General features: G+C 36.7%; 1 protein-coding gene across 2 annotated transcripts in view; it reads right to left on the bottom strand.

Annotated features, from left to right (window-relative positions):
• Positions 1-331: 331 nt before the first annotated feature.
• Positions 332-23,572, bottom strand: part of ETV1 (ETS variant transcription factor 1) — a 63,406-nt gene continuing 40,165 nt past the window's right edge. For both annotated transcript variants that reach the window (XM_042888608.1, XM_042888609.1), the window contains exons 9-13: positions 13,002-13,070; positions 10,507-10,575; positions 7,297-7,466; positions 3,659-3,760; positions 332-1,128 (exon numbers count right to left, since the gene is read on the bottom strand). In XM_042888608.1, the coding sequence (XP_042744542.1) occupies positions 907-1,128; positions 3,659-3,760; positions 7,297-7,466; positions 10,507-10,575; positions 13,002-13,070 (632 nt within the window). In that variant the 3' untranslated portion in view covers positions 332-906. The remainder of the gene's footprint in view (positions 1,129-3,658; positions 3,761-7,296; positions 7,467-10,506; positions 10,576-13,001; positions 13,071-23,572) is intronic.

Below are 23,572 nucleotides of genomic sequence, written 5' to 3'. Positions count from 1 at the left end.
ACCAAAGGAAATGGAAGGATACGAAATGTTTTCTCCATCCTGATCATGATCCCGTATTTAATGCTGACATGATCATCAGACAGCCTATCACATGTAATTACTACCCTCAAATGGATCCTGGAATGTCCAAGTGATAGCACTGGCCATATATGTATAGTAATGTGACTCCAGTTACAGCATGCAGCTTGTAGTCTGAAGTCAGGGATTTTGTGACTTAGTCCTTGTTTTTAAGGCTACTCTGCAAATAAGTGGGATTTTTCTTTTTCTTTTTTTTCTTTTTCTTTTTTTTTTTCTTTCTTTTTTTTTTTTTTTTCTTTTTTTTTGAGGCCCTACAAACTAGCATACAAACAAAGTAAAACTCTAGAGATATCTGTTTGCTTTTGGAGGCAAGCTGCAAGGTCCAGCACTTCAAACTTCTAAATTAAATGCCGCAGTATATGCTTTGCTTCTCTTTTATATCTGCAGAAAGACAATTAAGAATGGCAAGAAACAACTGCCCTAGGCATGTTGTGCTGATATTATCAGCAAGTGGTTATTTTGCACAATGAGAATTAACTGTACTACGGATACCCAGAGAAAATGTACAATATTTTATGTTGATATGAAATAAAACAGACATGATATAGCTTTTTTGTACTTAAAACCTGTATGTTCCCTTCCCAAACTTAATAAAAAGCAAACCCACCCTTTTCCTCCTGTTACACACAATAATGTTTAGTTTCCAACCCTCCCCTTTCAAATAAAGTGCGCTGTCCATGGCAGACCATAGGAATAATGCAACAGGAAAAGCCCCTTTTAGTGTACTATTTAAAAAACAAACTGAAGTCGATTCAGCTTTCCTCTGGCTCTTGTGAAAGAGGAGAAGCCTAAGAGAGGGGGAAAACACCCCCTTTACTGTCACTGTTGTTAGTAGACATAGCCTTCATTATATGGGTGGGTGTTGCAGCAGCCACTATCTTGCATGTAGACCATGCTCTCGTCAAAGTGGGACAGGGGAACAGTGTCCTCCTCATTGATGTGGCGCTCCATGTCAGTCTTCAGTAAGGGGCGCTGGTTGTCTGGAAAGGCCATGGAGAAAAGCGCTTCAGGGTCGCAAACAAACTTGTAGACGTATCTTTCTCCAGCAACCTTAGGATGACAAAAAAAGGTAGCGTAAGTGTTGATGTTTTTAAACTCCACATTCAACAGATTTCTGAAGAACTCATCTTTATTATACAGTTAATAACAAGGCAGCAGAACGGGTAAGGACAATAGTAGAGACTAGGGATCTGCAGAAGCAGACTATGAGGAACTGTCTTGATTTTGAGACACGTGATATCCTTTTGAAAGGTGTACTAGCTATTTTACTTTCAAACTTCGTTTGTGGTTGTTTCTTATACTTAGCCACAAATGGAGCTGTTAGTATAGGAAAATGTAAACAAACTGTCACTACAGAGGCAAAATAAAATGACTAAGTCCAACACTGTGTGCAAAGTGGAAAAAAGAATCACGTTGCACGATAGAGATCTGAATTTCACTTTACGTAGATTGATTCATACTTAAGTATAAAAGCACTTAGTTATAGTGCATGCTGATTGTACAGGGACAGCGTAAGCAAATACGTAAGCTAATATGTACTTAGCAATTGCTCATGCAAAGCCTGGGACATTTAGATTTGCTTATGGAGTGGCAATTTGTCCAACAATCCCAGTTTTCCCTTACTCAGTAATACCACTAAATGTCTGTGTTTTGTCCAATTAAAAGCTAAAGAATGATATTAAAACAAAACAAAACAGAATTACTGCCTTACTAAAATCTAAAATGAAAAAAAGCTACTCAGTAGTGCCTCCTCAAGTGCCATATTTAAAGAATTACAGTAAAAAAATATGAGCAATATTGCATTCTCATCAACTAAAATTATTTGAAAATAAAAATCAAAATGATCATTGATTCCTGCAACACCATCTAGCAAGGCATTGAAAATGAATGTATGAAGATGGAAAGATAATACAAAGTTAACTGTATTCTTATGGGTGCAAAACAGTCTGTAGCACCTCCTTAAATTTTCATCTTATCTTTTCTACAAACGTAATATTTTGGTAAAGACAATATCTGCAGGAGAATTTTTTTTTTTTTTCAGCAAATTAACATCAGGAAATTTTATAGACTGAAGTCTGCACTCAGAAACAGGATATTTACACAGCATATTAGCAGTGCTTAACTTAAAAGGGGAAAAGTATACGTACACCTTTTGCAGTAAAGAAACTTGCTACAAATTTATAACCCCATTAGTTTTAGCATAAACTAAGTTGCTAGATAAGATGATCCAAGGGAAAGTTTCAAACATTGCTATGTTAGAAAAGTAAGCAATCAGATTAGTTTTTAAAATGTGTGTTAAATACAGTCATATAGATAATAAAGGAGTAATTAAAGAGTTAGCAAGTTAGTTGTCAGAAGAACATGTTAAATGGACGTGTCCATATTATCTTCCTATTCTCATCTTTTCAACTTTTTGTACCCTCTTTGCCAAGATATTCTTGATTCTGGGCTGCCTTTGAATTGTCCATGCAGCCAAAACTAAAAACTGAAACAAGAAACACCTCTGTCTGTAGCAGTACCCAGAAAATCCAAGCATTTCTGCTTCTCCCTGACTGTACCTAGTTTCCAGTCCACTTCACAGAAACTAAGAGCACAGGTAAAAGACACACAAAAATGGATAGGGCAGTGTTGTTGAAGTACCACAGGCACAGGTTGTACAAGCTGTACCCCCTAGAGAGTGAAACAGGTGATCACTACAATAATCCCAGAGTATAAAAAGAGAACCTGTAGTAGGTAACTCCAAACGCAGACTTCAGAAGTCCTACTGGAAAAGCTACCTAGCAACTTGGGCTGAGGGCATTGTTTTCACTCATGCAGCTGGCCAATGGAAGGTTTAAACATGTTAGTCATCACAGATCACAAAATGAATGTGCAAAGATATAGAACAAATATATAATACAAGGTGCTCATTGTGATCTTTGACCATACCTAATAATTTTCTAGAAGTAGGAGGTCTCTCATGTTGTCAAGCTACATAACTCTACGTAGCAAGATTTAAAAATATACACAGAAATGAGCAAACTACAGAAAAATAACAGGCTGAATACTGTCAGCAAGACCAGGTTGTTATACATAAATTTTTGTTAAATATTTCTCATAGTTCAGTATATTATGAAATACTGAATTTCACTTAAAAATAGCATTATTACAAAACTATTATTACAAAAATTGGTAAGATATTTAGTTTTTTAATAGGTATCATTTTTCTCCCTTAACTTGCAGTTATAGAAGTATCTAAGCAATGGTCAGTTAATTTAGATCTATAAAATATTATTCTTATTGTACTCTGCTATTTGCCTTTCCCATGTTCGAGGAAGCTCTTTTGGATATTTTTCAATGCTACCTCTTTCCCTTTAATCCTGATGTGCACTGTGTAAACTAAAACCACATACACTTTTTACACAGAAAAAAATATCTTGATGCATACACTGGATGTGGAAGGTGAAAAAGAAAGCCTAGGGTTTGTCTAAAGAGATGAAAAACCTATCTAAGCAATGTAGTTATAAGCACTCCTTGTAAACTGACTAGTGGATTAATATTCAACATTTCAGTGAAATTTAATATAGAATTAGCTGCTCACCTTTTGCATGATTCCTTTTTCATAATAATAGCGAAGTGATCGGCTAAGTTTATCATAGTTCATAGCTGGCCTATTTTTCTGAATCCCCCAGCGACGTGCCACCTGCCACAAAAATGGATTAGCATTGATTTGTTAAATGCATTTCACAAGCAGATCTTATCATCAGATATTTTATTTGGGGATTGAGTAGGGGAACCCTGCAGGTGGAATGCATAAATAAAAGAGAAGAGGCTGCTGTGACCTGAATTTCCCATGTACTAACACAATTTTTAATTGGACTCACCATCATCCATTAAACCTGGAATAGACTCACTCATTTGCAAACCTAGTGGTGGGCTGGTTTTTGTTGTCATTGCTTTGTTTTGTTTTTTAAAGAAAAACAATGAAAAACTAGTTATATAAAGATATGATAAAAAAAAAATATCAAGCTCCACTGGAAAGCTTTAAAGAAAGATGAAAGCTCTTCTTTAGTTAGTTATAGGAATGATTGCATTATTTTTTCTGTGTTTTCTGTCAGAAAGCTAGTAAATTATATTAAAAACACATATATACAAGCTTAGTTCATGAACTAATACAGGCCATAACTTGGAATGATGTCAGTGCTGAGATCATTAGAAGATAGGAGTCAAAAATGAGTCCTAAATACCACTACATAAAAAAAATAAATTAAAAAAAGTAAAGGGAGGCAGGATAATCACTTGGAGGAACTAGGTGGCAGAATGAACCAGACAGAAATTGCACAATTGTAGTTGTGTAATTTCCCTTAAAAATAATATCAAAAAGTAGTCACTAGCAACTTGTGAACCATTCCAGAGAGCGATATGGCTTCTGCTCCTATGATTTCTACTTGGCTTTATTCTTCCTGTTTTATTGCCAAAGATAGTTCTGGAGAAAGAGACTTTTTGTTAAAGAGCTTAACAGCTTATTCCCCACCCAAAATTATAACTGGTCATTGGCAACATTTCAATTACTGTCTGTACAAATGACTACCCATGTCAATGGAGGAGGGAAAAAAGAAGCAATGAACTCTTTAAAACACATTCTATAAAAATGTTAGCGAGGTTCATATGCATACAGCTCTGGAAAAAGGAAAGAGTAACCATGTGTCTTCTCTGCAGACAGCTCTACAACACCTTCCCATAGGTGTCTGGAGTCTTTTGATGCAAACCATAGACAACATCCAGAATTGAGAACTGAAGGGGACTAAATAACAACAGTAAAATCCAATGACTTTGATCTCCATCTGGACAGTAATTATTTAAAATTTATTTTTAAAGTATTATTTCCTTTCTACAGATAAGACTTTCAGGCTTATGTAAATTATCAAGGCTTTGCTAACTTTAGCCAAGTTGTAACTGCATTAAAACATACCTCCAAATCATGTCAATTTATACCAGCTGTAGATTTGGCTTAGATATGCAACCATAATTCGCCTATTCATCTTTGTAACACATGCCTACATCTATCTTTCTTCATTCCTGACAAGTTTTTTCCTGCATTAATCACAGTCCTAAAAATCACCATTGTATCAAGTGTGCATAATACAGCAAAGCGTATAAAACAAAACAGTCATCGAGAACATGTTATACTGTATGTTATTTTAACATATGTGAAAAGGCAAGCAAGTACAGAAGTAGTCTTTGTAAGTGAGTCTTCCTGTCCTTCATCTGCAGAGCATATATCAAATCATGCTTTGAGGAAGTGAGTTGGGGTTCTAGCCTTCCACTTCATCTTCCTGCTGAAGGTTACAGTGTCTATGACAAGGCAGCAGAAATGGCCCTACGCCAGTTCTAAACCTCCACAGTTTACAGTCACATGCTTTCTGAATGAACTGTGGTGCCCAAAAAGCTGATACATACTCGTTTCTGTCATCACTCTTTCTACAGGGACATAAATCTGAAGAAAGGGATGAGATACAAAGGTCATGCCATTGACATCCTAACCTGCCACAGCTGAATCAACAAGATCTTTGACTTCCCTTCAATTTGCACTTGGCAACTAACAGAAGTGTGCAACTTCCCACAGGCTATTCTTATTTTAATCAACAGTTTCGGTTGGATCCACAGCATTCACGTGAAAACAACTTAGCCTCCTTTGTACTCCCTGAGAGCAGAGGAGCAAGCAAGTTTGAAGTAGTCTGCCTTTTCCAGATCTTAGATGCAGCATTGCTCGAAAACACAAAGCAACTGCTGTGCAGTCTCACAAACAGACGATCTGACTAACTTTCATCTATCTCTTTGGGGAATTACGCAATAAAGAACTCTTAGGGCGTTTTTTTTTTTTATTTTCCTTTTCATATCTAATAAAATCTATAACGTTTTTGCACCATCTGCTGGGAACGATTTTTCAATAAATGAAAAATGAATGATTTTTCAATAAATGAAAAATGTTGGAGCAAAGGATGTTCTGTGGTCAAATCCTTAGATGCACAGTGTCAGGATCTGCCAAGTTGAATATAAGTAGCATTGGAGAGCACCTGGACAAAAAAGAGCTGGCACATGGTCTCTGCAGCAGCCTGCCCATCAGCCAGACCATGTCAGGAAGAAAAGGAGCATTAGTATTGTCTCAATATCCAGCTACCCTTAGGGCTGTTGATGCATCATGAAACTTAAATGCAAGAAAGCTTTCAGATTGCTTATGGCAGCAGATGGATGGCAAATGGCAGAAATAGCTGGTAGAATGAAGAAGCTGCCTTACACCCCCAAAGCTTCCCACTCAGCTCTAACTCAGAAAGAATCCAGAATGAGAATTTACTGTGTTCTCTTCTATTGCTCAACATCTTCCAAGCTGCAAGATGTAAACCAGAATGATATTGCTTTTTTACAATACTCATCAAATCATCCACATCAGTATTACAATAAAATTCACACACACCAGATTTTCTAACAGTTTTCACTGCTGTTTAGAATACAGGATAGATTATTTAATGTTAACAAGTCAAGAATCTTTATGCAATAAAATGTTCGATTTATTCCTGTTTATCACACTAGTGAACTAAGTCATGGTTCAGCAAATGTTCATGAATACAAGCAATTTTATCTACCCAATGAATCCTTCATGGTTCAGAGAAGCCATGCATGTGCTAGAGTTTTTGCAAGAGTAGGATCTAAATGTGCAATAAGCAATCTAATGATACAGATAACCAAGAATACACTTTAAAAAAGAGCTTTTTATATTATTTTAGTGGGCTTTTACTGCCTCAAACTCTTAAATTTCTTTGTTATCTGTTTCAGACTTGGAGTCTTTCATTCTACAGGTGAAACATTCCAACTTTCCACACCTTTACACTGAAGAGTATTTGATACTAAAGAAACTATTCAGGAACAAGTTTTCAAAGGAATGGAGAACAGAACTCCTCCAGGAAAATAATTCTAAAAAATCTGGGCCCAACAATTAATACCAAGTATTTTGAAACTCTAGTACTTGCAATATATTCATTATTTCATGGGACTAGAAAATTAAGTCTCAACTCAAGCATACATATGTCTCAACACTCTCACTGTGAGTTCTTTCCATTACCCTTTTAAAGTTCTAAGAAATGAAATATTGAAGGAAAACACAGCCTAACTGTGAAAGAACCATGTCAAATTTTCAGTACAGGGTAGTGGACATCAGGACAATTTGTTCATCTAACCCACCTCCTCCGGCTCAATCAGCTTGAATTCCATGCCTCTGCCAGTCCATGCTATGAAGTGGGAGTTTGATGGGTCATCGAGAAGAGCTACCAAGAACTGCCACAGCTGAAGTGAGCCTCGCCGTTGATACGTGGGTCCCTCACGGTACATGCCTGGTTCCTGTTTGACGTCACCTGCACAGAATAACAATGTTAGCTGAGCAATCCGCAAAAAGCATCATCACTCAGTTTGTCGGATAAGCTGGCAAGGCAATCATTATGGTCAATAAAATTGAAGAAAAGAATGATTACTACCCAACTGTCCACAAATGCAGTAGTTTCCTTTCTCCTGCTATTAAGTGTAAACACTCTTACAGTAACATATTCAGATGCAAACAAGTTCCTAAATTCAGTCACACTTTATGGAAGTCTCTCTAAGCCTATCCCCATTTGCTTCTGATACATGTAAATCTTGCTTGCAAACTGTTTTGTAATATCCTCTGTCTGGAAGCACTTGAACTATTCTTGTGAGCAACTCTGATGTCTGAAGAACTGCATTTGTGTACTATACTTTGAACAAGCCCTGGTTTTGGAAATTCAATGTGTGCTTCAAAAGCTGCAAAACTATTGAGTGAAACTTCTTTTGCATGCAAATTCTCTAAAGGAAAATTTGACAAAGTATTTGACGTGGACTTAAACAGCATGTGCTTTACATATACATATGCAAATCCTGCAGATATGTGAGTTCCTCTGTGGCATATTGGACTTGCATATAAGCACACATTACTTTTACTTGCATCTATATATCAGTATTCCCCTGAAAAGAAGTAGTTTGTCTAAAATTTCAAATCCAGATGAAGCTATTAAAACCAACAATATTTTGCTGTTCCACAAGCTGCCAGTGAAAAATTGTCCTGCTTAATCTATACTGTATCCTCTTGTTTTTAAATAATATTCATATGAACAACTCATGCAGACAACAACAGCTGAAAGGTTTGATGCTGATTTTCTGCAAACAATAACAATAATCCTTGAAAAACTGGCAGAACTCCTCGTTTAAAGTACCAGACCTGCAGCCCCTGTGAAAAAACACATGACCTGTTTAGTACCAAACCACAGCATTAGGATGGTCATTACAGAATGGCTCCAAGTAGTGAAAATAAGAATAATAATATTAAAAATGGAGCACTTCCTTTTGTAATCAGGAAATAAAATTGAGTCAATAGCTGTGGAAAACAAATAAATCAACACAAGGCTTTTTGGTTTATGCGAGTTTGAAGCTCCAGTCCTGAAAGGCTTTCTTTTTCAAGGACAATATTTTTCTTTTAATGATAGCTGAGCAATGCACAAACAGTAAGTGCAATACTACAGAGGATCAGGCTATTCATCTGTGTTGATCTTTCATATCAAATCAAGCAGCTTGAGAATCTACTTCTGAAACATCAAAGCTAGTCCTGAGCTTATCCCATTTTGGCTTTACAGACCAAAACATAATAACATACTTGCTACATTTTCTTCAAAAGTCATCAGGCTACAAGCATAAACACAAACATTTCTGTCATGATATCAGTTTTCTCGAGGACAAGGTGTTGTCTCAGTGAACATCGTCACAGCTACCAGCAGACTTAGTGCTTTACAAGCACTCAAACATTTCCAAATATATATTCTTTTAATTATACTTTTAAAATTTTTTTTATTATTTTATTTGTATTTCTCTCCTATTTTCATTCCTTCCTCTTTACAAAACTCAACAAACAAAAAGGCTTTTCAAGAAAACAATGCACAAGTACTCTCACAAAGAATTTTAACCTTTTCTAGAACAGGGCCTGATCCCATTCCCATAAGTGTAAATATATTTTTGTCACTAGTACTGAAAACAGATCAGGCACACAATGGTTTGGGGAAAAATGAAAAACCAAATAAACAACAAGACACAAATGAAAACAAAACCACATGACAGGATATGCTCAATGGAAAAGAAATGAACAAAAACATTCCAAAGCCAGCATAAAAAACAACTTTCAAATAAATCACCCTTTCAGTTAATGTGTCAATTCTACGACAATGCGATACTGGATTAAGCAATCCTCAGAATTAGGTGAAGGCTAATATTATTTAAATTCCTCCATTTATTTCCTACTCTTCCTTACCAACTCTGAAATACACATGACACTTCAGGTTGAATAACATGTAATTCTTTAGATTAATGTCATTTTAGAATCTCCCATTCTTCACTAAACACAACAAATGCTGCTAGACACACAATAGTTTTGCAGTCCACCTAAGTAATTCTCAGGGAAAAACAAAGAAAATAAAGCAGAAAAAAAAATAGCAAGAGTTTTCTAGCTTTCCTTGTAGCTATGGTCAGAGAGCTGTTCACAAGTTTATCAGAAGGTATCTCACCCTTCCTGTTAAAATAAATAAAGCTGGACATACATACAGTAACTCAAAGAAGCCACTCTAGCAAATTTAAGTAATTGATCTCCAAATTACTTCCCAAAGTTGCAGACTAACAGAGTCATCGGCAAGAAATACTGAGCCCATCCACTTCGTCTATAATGAAATAAATCTGAAATCAACTGAGTTACATCAGGAAACTCATTTTACATTGGAGTAACTGAGGATAATTCGGGCTATTTATTTTACTTGACCCCAGAATCCCTCTTGAAAAAATTCTGTAGGAATAGGTAGATGATTTGTTTGTTATCAATCCTATTGAGAAATAAGCCACTAGTACAATGCCTAACATAGCATAAAAACACTTATACCAAACAAAAATGCCTGATATACTCACTCCCTACTATTCATCTCTTCACAGACAACAAGAAAAGAGGCTTAATATTCAGTAAAACCAGAGCTGTTTCTTTCTCCTCTGTTTTGTTAATTATAAGAGATGCTTTAATTAAATCTCTAACAAGAAGAGGTATGTGATCATCAGTGCAATGGAAATCCTCCCATTACTTATCAACAGTATAGGAATTGAGCTCCTCTGCGCCAACTTTGGACACAGAACCCTTCAGTGGCAAAATCTGAACAACATTCTATTGAAAAGGAGACTTTGGTTGCAAGATACAAAGGTCAGCTTTGGTTGGGTGCACTGCAAATGGTGTGTTAAGGAATCCTAAATTAGAACATTACTGACCTTTTTTTTTGATCAGCAACAGAGAAAAGTCCCTCATCTTTTCCTTTTTCATCTCCACACACAAGAAATGAGAGAGAGATGTGTCATACATACCGTCAAACTTTTCTGGAACAACGCAAGTGTCATCATAAAACTGCCTAGGTCCCTTTTCATACATACAACCTGTAAGTAAAAGACAAAGAGGTGTTTATTTAAAAGATGCATGGAGAAAGATGAGACCATAGGCTTAATGCCAGAGGGAACACTAAGTCATACAGGAATCAAATTAATATCCCACATCCTTTACACAGCACCCAATCACAACATTTTGGCCACAGTACAGGAGTGTTTAATTAACGTACGCATTCCCAAAAGACTGCTGATTGCATCCTGCAAAAATGAAAAAGCATCCATCTTTCTTTATGATTTATTTCAAAATGTTTGCCTCATTTCCTGTTTGAGTTAGCATGGCTTTAACTTTTAGCCCTTAGTTCCTTTATGTCTTCTGCCTGCTAGACTAAAGTCCTACTCAGGATTTTTCTCCCTATCCATGCAGAAGACAAGCATTGGATGTTTACTCCAATTCAGGTAATTTTGTTAAATTTACTTTTGTCACTAAAAGACACTCTCTGTAACCCTGCATTCTTTCTAGAACTTTCTTCAGTGCACATTCCTACTTTGCAATATTATTTTTAATATCTTGACTAACCAGAACTATACTGGATGCCAGTAGCACCTTTGCTAGTGCAACCTGGAGAAGCAAAACATCTCCTCTTCTCCTGTCCCACTCTGACCCTCTTTAACTATGTAAATCTTGCATAAGGATTTTTTGACATATGCCTGCAATGTCTTCTTGGGCTGATTTCCATTGTGAAGCCATGTGGTCCATCTCAAAATCATTTTTTCCAATACACTGTTTCCTGATGCCATAGGTTTGGTCTATGTTCATCATATTAAAGAAAAAAAAAAAAAAAAAAAAAAAAAAGGAAATGAAAAAGCCTTTTTGTTTAATGTGTCCAGATTACCATGCAATTGAAATCGCTTTGTGTGATTGCCCTGTCCTGCCCATTATTTACTGCTGTGCCATAAAGTTATCAATTAACTTTGTTCTATATCTTTAATGAAAATATTGAATAGCAACACTTCTGATTCCTACAGCTCTAACAGAAACAAATCCATTCAGTAATGGTTAGCCAATGACAACCACTTTTAGATCTGTCAGTAAGCCAGGTCTTAATGTATTTAATGTGTACTTTACTGATACTGGTTAGTGCTAACTTCTTAATCAGAATATAATGCAGTGGCAAATTGAATGCCATAAAAAAAAATAGGCCAACTATACAATAAGAGAGACATGTATCTTTACCAATCAAACTTTTAATCTCAACAAAGAATGAAATCAGATTTCTTTGACATGACCTTTATGTCATAAAAACATGTTGACTGATTTCTAAACACTGAGAACAAATACTTACTATCTCTGTTTTTTCTGCATCATTCATAACAACTCTACCACTTCCAAGTACTTACGAGTGCATAACATGGCTGTTTCTCCTCAGTCTATACCATGATTAAAACTCACGTCTGTTGACCCTAGCCCTGCTTTTGTGGACTTTTCCCTAATGTCTTTCACCTCCATTAGTAAGCTTATACACTTCATATAATTTCATATACCAACACTATTATAAATTTCCAGCCCCTATTTCACCTTCCTTGTTACACACCACCTTTTATTTCTATTTTCTGCCTCACCAGAAACAGGTGGATTTAAGCAGCTTTTGTTACCTTTCCATCTGTGGCTTTTCACTAATAAATGAAGTTTTACTAGAGGACTTTCATTCATACATCTGTTTGAATTCCCATCAATTTCTTTTAATTTTCTTTGGGTTTGTGAAATTAGTTCCTTGGAAGAAAAACAAACAAATTCTAAACAAAAAAAATCATATACTGAAAAAAAGATACATCAAAGCAGGAGAGTGGACGTCATAACTTCTTTCTCAGTGGTCATTTTTGCTTAGCTCTGCTGGTCTTCTTAATATGTATAAAATGGTATTACTCTGAATTATTAATTTTGACAATGATTTAGGCTCTGCCTTACTGAAGTCATTAAGAGCTCTGCTATATACAAAATGGCTTTACAATTTGTCTATCAAAAAGAACCAGAACACTGAATTTAAAAAATCCTAACAAATGGGGGAAAAAAGCAACAAACAAACATGCACTGAATCTTTCTAAGTACAAAATGGATTACTTAGCAGTTAACTGAGTCTGTCACACCAAAAGTCTTCAAAATATCATTTGAGCAGAATGTGTTGTATGGACAAATTTTTAACTGTCTCTTCCTTTCAACAGCTGTCGCCTTTGAAAACCAGAATGAGTAAATTCACAATAAAGTAGGCTCTATTCTAGTCAACTAGAAACTAGGTACTAGAATCTACAAAACTTCAGCACAGCAGAAATTCAAAACTGGGAAGTGAAAGACCATGGAGTCTTCTCATCAGCAGGATTAAACCAATGAACCTCAAATTCCTCCAGGTTGTGTTTTTTTTTAATTTTTTTTTCCCATTTCTCTCATACAATACTTGAGCAATACAAAATAGAGAACTTAACTTCTGTTCTGTTTGGGTGAGCCAGGAAGCCTTCTTGCCTCATGTAAATGGAATGGCAGCTAGGCACTTCTGAAAGGAGAAGACAATTCTAGTCAATAGACTGTGTAGAATTAAAGAGTGCAGGTTATCAATGAGACAGACTGCAGGTAAAAGAGCAACAAGGAGGATGCATGTTACAATGAGATAGAACCTTACAACTCAGTCAGTGTTGCAGAGCAGAATGCACAAGGCATGGTGAAAGAGAAAATCATAAAGTGAAGATCATAGATCGCATTCAACATAGGCAGTTCACAAGCCCTTATTGCAATCAACTTAGCTACAAGCTGAGCCCTGTGACACATACATTTGAGATAATTTACAGACCAAAAAATCCACACAAGGCAGTACAAGTACTTTAAACCCTGTTCTTGTATATCCATCTTTGTAACTAATTCAACACAACATTTTTAAACAATTATACAGATAAACCTGCCCTACCAATCACATTAGACACTTAAAAACTCTACAAATACAGTATCATGAATATAAGTAATGTCAAGGTGAATCTGCAGTAGGCTATTGGTTTTTAGACTCTGGTTTAGGATTTGGAAAGTTGAAGAAATTTCTGGAATTGCTATGCATTTAAACAGGAATTCAGCTACACCAGTTTGATCTTCCACCTCTGCATGTGCACTCTTAACAAAAAAAGAAGCCTCCTAAAATAATAGATAGTGTACACATTCTAAGTAATGCAAAAATCTATTTTCCGTTCCTCTTCTACTCAAATTTGCAGGAAGAATGACAAGAAAAAAAAGAACAGAAAAATTAATGAAAATTATATTCTTTATATGTTTTTTTGCTGTTAGGGATAGTGCAAGACACAGGGAACAAACAATCTGTGCACAGGGACTTGCAAAGATAAATAAACCATACATGTTTGCCCTTCTAGATCACATTTAACTCACTTCATGGATATCAAAAGTCTTGCTTTTAACTCAGTCTATTAGATCTCGTGATAAATTTCTACCCTAATGTATGCAATCTGTTACCAGTAACTTGTAACTCTAAGACATGTAAACAATGGTTGAAAGAGCAGACATTATTTTTCCAACACTGCCTAAAAACTTTTCCAGAATGTTATTCCAAATTTCACTGTTTACTGCCTAGTGATGAGTATCAAAGATATGGCAGGATAAGAAAATAAGGTTTTACAATGGCTTCACAAAACAAGTGAAACATGGGACAGCAATAAGTTTCCTCCAACAGTCCCTGGCTTCTCCTGAACATCTGTGCCAAACTCTTCATTACCTCCTCTCAATGAAATGCTCAGTGCCTGCCTGCTTTCTAATGTCTCAGACAGCTATTCTGAGCAGCCTCACGTTTCAACAACTCAGCGATCACAGAAGTCAAGTATAGCTCTGTAGATTAGAAGTCAAGGCTACAAGTAGTGGTTCACCTGCAAAGAATCACTCATCTTAACAAGCAGACTGAGTTTTAAGGAGAATGGAAAAATCTACGTAAAAAAGAGGAAGCTGAAGAACTGAAACAGATGCTATTTTCTATTTTAGGTAAAAATTCCCTAGTATTGGCAGCAAAACCCTTTTTGACTCATGAACTCCGCTCTTGCAAAGTGATATAGCAGAGTATACAGAAGAATTATGTATGCATTTAAGAAGCTACATTTTTTAGCCAGCTTGGGGTTTCATCTCTCATGCTCCTAAAGTCAATTATAATTAACATCTGGAGTCTTTTTTAGACAAGCATTGTTTCTACCAACATTACTTAATCTTTTGGTTAGCTTGCACTTAAACAGTCCACAGAGGACCGAAAAAATACAGCAGGCAAGTTTATTTCTCGTAAAGTAGCTAGAGTCTTGTTATCCTAAAGTGCTATCAGTTAATTTATGAGTATCAGAGTGGGTCAGACTCTAATCAAATTGTAGAAACATTTCCAAAGTGATTATTCAATCAAATGACTAACATGGTTAATTAGGAGCCATAAACATTGCTCTGAAGTTCATCAAAGTAATGACTTGCCCAGAAAAATTACTGCTAATTAAATTGCCTGCTGCTTTCATTTCTACCTTATCTAATAAAAAGTCCAACCAATGAAATTTAGCATTGCAGTTTTAAATTGTACTAAATGCTTGACTAAAACCCAGAAGTATTTTTACTAACTAAACAGAGCTACTTCAAAAGAAAACATTTTAGTACAGAAATTACAGGGCAATTATATGTTTTCTTCTTCTTCAAGTATTGTTTCAAGACAACAAATGAGAGAGAAGTGGACATAAAAAACTGCCAGAGAAGAATGCAAGCATTTGAGTGACTGATTTGACCACCTTTCAGCAATTTTTAGTCTTTGAGGAAACATGTGCCTGGCTTCAGGACAGGCAAAATCCTTGCTTCAGGCTTTCAGTGAACTAGTTCATACTGTGAAGTTACAACATCTCAAGAACAGCAGAATACAGTTTTCTTGTCATTAAAAAAACATGGAGACAAAAAAATATATTTATTTTTTATAGCTAATCTGAAATACTTAGAGGTCGTTCTTCATTGCTCCTCTTGATAGCAACAACATAACAGTCATCTTAAAACACTGAATGTGACATTTTATCATGTTGGTCTGAAATATTTTTTCCCCAAGAGGTACAGTTTTAAAATCACTGTAATGTAGACACTGCAGAAGTACTTTTGCCCCTAGAAATGTCACAGAGAAAGTACTAGAAATAAGAAAAAAAGCAGAAAAAGCCCAAACAGATCTCCACAGGATGAGAAAAATCCGCTGCCAAATTCAGCTGACAGAGGTTCTAGATGTAATCATTGAATAAGGCACTTGAGTAGACCTTGGTAAGAAAGCATTTCACGTTAATTACCATGCCAGAATTTAAAGGATTAGGCTGTCACAGCCTGGTATAACTGTAACTGAGTAGGAAACTTTTAAATCCCATTTTCTGATTGTTATTCAGAAGCAATGACCAGGTTTCAGACCCACGAACTCACCCAGAGCAGAAACTATTTTCTGCCCGAGTCTCTTGCAGGAGAAGACGCTGGGAAGATTAAGCTTCCTCAAGCATCAGGATGAAGCAACTTTCTTCTTGTGAATGAAGCAGAAACTGGGAACCTGAATCAGGATTTCCTCCTCAGCTGCTCCTCTAACTGACATTACACAGCCTTCCTCACTAAAGAACAAGTTGACACATTGTGCTCTCACTCTGAACTACTTTTCAGTTCACTTTAATAGCAGCATTCTAAGATCTGGAAGCCAGGGGCAGGGCCCACATACATGTGAAGGAGCAGAGCATGACACGAGGTGCTGCACCACAGAGAGGCAGAGACCAAGGCTCTGATTGGCACATAGGCCAAATCAGGATCGCTGCAAATGTCAGTGGTGCCAAAACTGGAACCCACCTACTGCTGCTCATCCACTTCTTCGATTTACATTTTGTTACCAACCCAGCCATAATAGCAACAGAAGCAATTCTCAAAAAAGTTTGGAAAGACTCTATTTGCAGTGGATACAGCCACCCGCGTAACTTATACCATATCCTTCTGAATTGTCCTCAGTGCGGTCTGAAAAAGAATTATAGGCACTTTGGCTCTTATTTCAGTGACTCAGAGTTGGTATATTTCCACATGCACTTTAATATGCTGTGCTACTTTTCTTCCTCTGGGCAAGAAATACAGCACGTGCACACTCTCGCTGGTGCCATGGGGCACAGGAGGGCAGGCACAAAGCCTTCAGGTGCTGCAACATGTGCCAGACCAACGCTGCCACTAGGCCTGACCAGCCCATGCTGCCTGCTGCTTCCCTGCGTTGTTACTCCTCTCTGGTATATGCAGAGATGGCGGAGCCAGTGGGAGAGATTGCTACTGAGTGCAGAGACAAAAGTAGCCTTTTTAAAACAAAATGATCAAGTTAGAACACATCATACTTTTGGCCTCAAACTTGGTAACATCACAGTCATGCTGCAAATAACTGTTCTGTTCATGAATTTCCAAGAGTGCTGACAAACTGTTTACAAAGAAGCGCTTCATCCACCACCAAAACCCTTTCAGCCTCATGGTAGAAAGCAGCTGTTGCAGCCACTGAGAGGCTCTGACCAGCTTAGAGGTGAAGAGCAATACACAGAACATGGCTTTTCAGGAAGAAATGGCAGTTCTTCAAGCACGATCACAGCTAAGGAAAGTTCATCATCTGTGTTGCACAGAGAGATGTACCAAATGATTCTTTCTGATACAAAACATGCAGAAACATATCGAAATTAAAACTCTTACATCTCTGCACAAAAATAAATGCATGTAGAAATACAAAAACTAATGGCAGTCTTCCTACACAGAACTCACTTCCACATGTTCACAACTCAAATGTTGATGGATTGGATTTTAGTCCAATTACCTTTGAAAACACTACCCTCTCAGCAACTACACTATTACAACACGGTACTACAAACTGGTAAAATCTTGACAAAATGAAAGTCAGCATTAATTTCTTATTAGCAAGGGCAGAATGAACTATGTAAATGCGTGGAAGTTACAAAGATTAAAAAAAAATGAATCAGTGTCTCCTGTAAAAATCCATCTGAAAATTAAGCTTCTTTTCCCCAAATCATTATGCTACTTAAAAACATTCAGAATTGAAGGTTTTGTTATTTGTTTTGCCTGGCTTCCATGACAAACAAAACCATCTACAAGTATGCGCACTCAAAGATAGAGACAACTCCTTCTAAAAGATTACTAATTAATATTTCTTATTTTCTTACATTTCACTTGATAAAAATCTACCAGGTTGGGCCCTAACAGCTCACTTCTAAGTGCAATTATCACACACAGAAAGAAAACCTTAAGCAAACAGCTTCCTTTCCACAACTTTGGTTTTTAGATCTATGACAGCATCTAATGCATTTTCTGAGACCAGATGTCAGCAGCCTGTCTGGGCGATGTGTAACTTTTTATACGGCAGAACAGGAAAACAAAGGCTCATACATTCAGCACTGAAATGAAATTCCACATGGAACCAATCATTTGAGCATACTTTAAAATCACGTATTTGCTTTTATTAACCTCAGTAACTGTAAAATGTATTTTAAACATTGCTTCCCTTTGAATTCAACAAAACACAGCGTTATTTTTTTTGTCCCCTTTCTCCTTTTGTTGGTAATCTTACAGCAAAAAAACGGCTGTGTTGCTTTTTCTCTCCCGCCCCATCCCCTGCCTGTAGAATCGAAGTTGGACAAACACTGCACGGCTGAAGTGACATATTTGAATGGAATTCAGACCAACCAGTTCCTGTTTATGTTTCTGATTTGAGAATGTAGCCTTCTCATTCACTATACATTAGAAACACACCAAGGCCATAAATGGTGTCAGGTTACAGGCAGGCACGGCCAAGGAGCATTAATCATTACTTTAAGGCAACTGGCAAAAGCAGCAGCTGAGGGAACACTACACCCTTCAGCTCTGCATAAATGGACATTCCAGGGTTTGGTGTGGTTTTTTTTCCCCCCCTTCAGCATCCATTTTATGAATGAAACTTCAGGCTGCACAGAGTCCATTCATATAAAAGCTGTGCTCACAGGGCCCGGTCTCCCGGGATCAATCGGTCTTGGGTAAGGCTGATGTGATTGGTTTAAGGCAGGCTTCAGCCTTCCATTACTGATTTAAAATGCAGCCTGTGTCCATTTGACCTGCGTTAATGCACAAAGAGTAAATCCAGACTGTGCTCTCAATCCTCAAATCAAATCATTAGCCAGTGCCACTTACTGTAACTGTAGATTTAGAGGATATTTATCCATTTCTTTGAAAAAACAGATTGCCGGACAATTTTTCAGATCATACTGTCTGCTTTGAAATGAAAAATAGATGTATGGCCTCCTGCCTATGTGCTCTAAACTTAGTGTTCAGATTTTTGTTTGTCCATAAAGACAACGTTACAAAATTAATTCTAGTGTAACTACAGATTTCTTTGAGTCAGAATTACTGATTGGCTAGATGTGAAGCAAGAGAAAAGTTAACATTGTGCCTGCCGCAGCAATCTTCCCTAGACCAGGTTTCACGTGTTCCTTGCTATTATTTTCTACTGTTGTACCATCCAACAGCAGATTTGTGTTTATGCCTTTTAGGAGCAAGTACAAAGTGCAGCGCAGCTTAACTGAATGAAATCCACACTCACTCACTGAAACAACACAGCAAAAACAAGCCCCTGAAACCAGAAGGTGAAATATTTTAAAGCACAGAAGCGAGACTCAGGAAAACAGAAAAACCAAGAACAAGGAGGGGAGACTTCTTAAAATCATTGAACTTGAGAGCAAACCTCTGGCCCTTATCCCCTTCTGCCTTTATCCAATCCAGATTTTCATTGAGAACAATTGCAGTGCGTAAAAGAATTTTTTTAAGGTCGTAAGAAGTTACAGTTTTGAGATACACATACTGAAGTATCACATCCTGGAAAAGGATGAGATGAGTTCTTTTTTGCGTTTTATAAAATTATGTTGAAAGTACTTCAAATATTTGAAGCCTTACAAAAAAAAAATTAAAAAACAAAAACAAAACACATACCAAAGAAAAACAACCAACCAACCAAACAAGCAAACAAAAAAAACAGTAAAGAAAATGAAAACCTAGAGAGAATTTCCATCTTTCAGGGAAAGATTAAGCAGCTAGAGGATTTATGCAGCAAGATCTCAATGAGTCACACAGACAGGCTAACAGTATGCATGCAAACTGTCTACTGAGATTTAGAGGTGGTACATTAATACCAAGGAATTGTTTAGGATGAGCCAAAGAGTTGCAGCTATGAGCAGTGGAATGAGACTGATCAAAGAGAAAATTTAGGCTTACTATCAAGAAATATTTCTTAACTGTGAAGTCTATTAGTCTGTGAAATAATCTCCCAAGAGAATAATTGTAGTAATAATACTTAGCACTCACACAGTGCTTTACATTTTCAAAGCACTGTACAAAAATTAGCCAATATAATTAAAGGCAGTAGTAGAAGCACTGGGAGTTGTCATTTTAAATGCTGCACTGGTCAAGGCACTAGAGAATATCCTGCAAATCTGCAACAATTCTGACTGCCAACTAAGATTTTTTTTTTTCCTTCATACTAGCATCTCCAAATGTCTAAGTGTATCTCCAAGATGTACAATATAATATCCAGCTGTTGTAAAGAAAAAATCTGCGAACAGATACACTTCCAAGAAACACATTTAAAATCTATTTTTGCCTTGAAATTTTAAATCAACACATTCTCTAATTCTGTTCTTGCAACTCCTACATTTCAAGAGATGTCAGCTGATCTCTAGGGAAGACTGTGCTACTCGGGATCTTTTCTTTTTCCACGTTAATTTGCATTTATTTGCTTTTCAAAGAGCACCACATCAGGTATTTGAAAGGACTCTTGCTTTTTATTCTGTTCCCAGTCATTAGGTAAATATGTATTTAAAACATGGATGATAGAATGCTAACAACATCCTGCACCTATATGAGGAAACTTTAATGGTTAAGAAGTGTCATAATTACAACTTCCTGGGCAACTTTGATGCAACTGCTTTGTTGCTAATGAATATAGCCTTTTGACTCAGGACTCTTGCCTCTTGACTGAGCAAATCAAGACTTTTTGGGGGAGGGAGAGCAGTGCAGTGAACAGATTGCAGGTGGAGCCTCTGCTTCATTTGTTAGAGGCTAGAAGTTCTGCCATTAATGAGGTAGAACGTTTCAAGAAAGGAAAAGATGACCTTAAGATTATTACAGTGGAATGGCCAATTTTAGGACCTAACGAAGGCTATTCCAGCAACAAAGTTTGCCAAAGTAGTTGTTGCCTTACTTTTGTGATGCTTTGTCTGATGTTCCTGTACTTCTTCACCCAGAAATTCAAAGGAAGTCACTTGAAGCTAAGCCTTGAGCTTAATGTAATACATAATGTTCTTTAAGAATTTTCCAGTCATAGCTGGGCACCCAAAATAAGTAGGTGTATAACCAGTGTGTCTCAGTCTCCATGTCTCCTTCATCTCTCTTACCCATTCTTGAGTGCCAAAGGTATCCATCTCTCTTGAGGCCTCACAAATTTGAGGGACGAGCAATACAGAGAGCCTCGTAATTGTGTATTGACAGTTCGTTACGTATGTAATGCAACTCAGAAGAAAACTTTCAAAGCAACAGGGTTAGAATCCCAATTTTCAAGAGTCATTTCTGATGTATTAATTGTGAGACTACCCTGAGATGCAAGAATAGCCCTATCAATGCCTCTAGCACGCCTCTTTATCAACAGATAATTTTTAGCAATCAGTAATAACTATATGGAAGCAGTAACTCCTCCACTTATCTCTGGCTAACGCTACCAGGTGACAAATTTCCAAATCAAACACATAGGCAGAAAAGAACATTCCAAACAAAATAACTAATTCAATCAGGTGAAACATAATGCGAGAATTTAACCTGCAATTTCAGATTTCATTGCAAAACATTTTTAATATTAATCTACATGGATGGTGTAATAACACAGTATATTTGGAAATACACTAATTAAAATAGGAAGGATTAAACCTGCAAGGGTCCTGCTTCAAAATAAAGCTCAGAATAGATGGAGCAGCTCAAGTTTGGCCTTTTCAGTTAAATAACTGAATACATGAACTGAATTGTAGTAGTGCTAACAGTACCAGAATGAACATTATTAATTCTTGTAAACAAACATTAATGACATAAAATCCCAAAATTCTACAAGTTCTTTACTAAGTACAGAATCAAGAACTAACATGTGTGACAAGCAGCTAAAAAAAAAAAAAAAAACTAGTAGCAGAAAATGCCTGACTGAATGTGCATGATGCACTCTGACTTCTAGAAGTGTGGATAGATAAGGAAGACTTCTACTTTGTTGACATTTTTCTTTTTCCATTATCTCAAACATTCTGCAGTAGAAATTGCATACCTGCAATTACAATTACAACTAATTGATCTGCCATTTCCCATGTCATAATTAATGTCATGTTTTAATAGAGTTATAATCATTCCATAATAATGCTTTTCATTCACCAGCCTCCCACAAAGTATAAAAGTATAGTGCACAAAAGCAATGAACTTTTATGAGGCCCTTTCAAAAACATCCCAAAAGGAACATCTTAGTGTATTACAATGAACTTTTTAAATATGTTTCTATATTCTTATCCGAGCTGCGATAAAATAGCATGCAAAAAAAAAAAAAAAAAAAAAAAAAAAAGACTTTCCACTCTGGCATTCCTCCTTCCCTGAACATCCATAGGCGAAAAAATGAAATCAATGATTCAGTGACAAATACATTATGTTTCCTAAGGGCTTATTTAATGTACTTTTAGCAAGGATGGAAAATGATGGCTTCTAGAGAACAGATGGTAACAAGACAAAATATCAACAGACCACAGTTGTTGACTGCAATTTATGGAGTGTACAGATGTGTCAACTTAAATGCAGTGATTCTGAGGCCAATAAAAGTACTTCCTGATACCAACAGATTAATTTTTCATGACCACTGGTTACACAGCTATTACATTTTTAAAAACTAATTATTCATCCGCAAAAGAAACAACAATTTTGCTTAAATGTCATTACTAAAAAGTGAAATGTTCTTCTTGGCACCAAAAAAAAAAAAAAAAAGTATGATAGGATTGGACACAACTATGCTCATCTTTTCAGAACCAAAATTGCTTTTTTGCCATAAAGAACGTTCCAAGGAAAGGCAGATGCTAGCAGACAACCCAGGCTCAAAGTAATAGCATGCAATAAGGCGATCCCACTTCCCAGTCAAATATGAAGCCTGCTTACAAAAGGGCCTTTTTTCACCCTTTAATTTAGAAGGATGAATAACGGTGCTTGTGAAGGTTGCAGGGGACTGGCAGTGCCTGAAGCTGCAGTCCCCTATTTATTATCCCCAGCCACATTAACTTTGCAGACAGTCTCTCCCCTGCTCTTCTCTATGACTAAAGATACAAGACTGCCAGAACCACATTATCTCAGAACCTTCGTCAGTGAACAGGTTTAGTTCAAGATCTCAGTCATACAATCTAAACCTATTTTCATATTGTCATACTTCTGTTCAGAAGTTCTTAGTCCCTTCTTGTATATGCCTCATGCAAATTTATCTAATCTATTTATCTATTGTTTTTTTTGTTTGTGAAGAATAAGAAAGGCAAAAGCAGCTCTACTTTCCAAAATCACCTGTTTGAACATGGAGATCAATCCTAAAACAGGCACATTACACCAATGTCGCCACGAAATATTCTATTAAATAGGTAATGTTAAGATAGCATAGGAAAAAAAAAACAATAAAAACAAATTTTCTACTTTATCAGTTTGCAAGACAGTTTGTCACGGATTAAACTTTCAAAGGAAACCACAACTCAGCAGCCATGCAGCTGCTGGAAACAAAACTGCAAAAGCATCTAGCCAGAGATCGAACCAGGAGGAAAGCACAGGAGGTAACCAGAAGAGAGTTAGACAGAAGTCAATGAAGGGTCATCCACTCTCCCTGCTCCAACGCAGAATGCCTGGTAAAAGCAATATACCTTGCCCTAGGAGCACCATAAGGACTTGTTGAAGTTCCCCCCCCTTCAACAGTTTAGC

Source organism: Lagopus leucura, unplaced genomic scaffold, assembly GCF_019238085.1.
Source record: "Lagopus leucura isolate 7727_CA_CO unplaced genomic scaffold, USGS_WTPT01 Super-Scaffold_100157, whole genome shotgun sequence".
NCBI lineage: Eukaryota > Metazoa > Chordata > Aves > Galliformes > Phasianidae > Lagopus > Lagopus leucura.
This window is presented reverse-complemented; position numbering and strand designations above follow the sequence as displayed.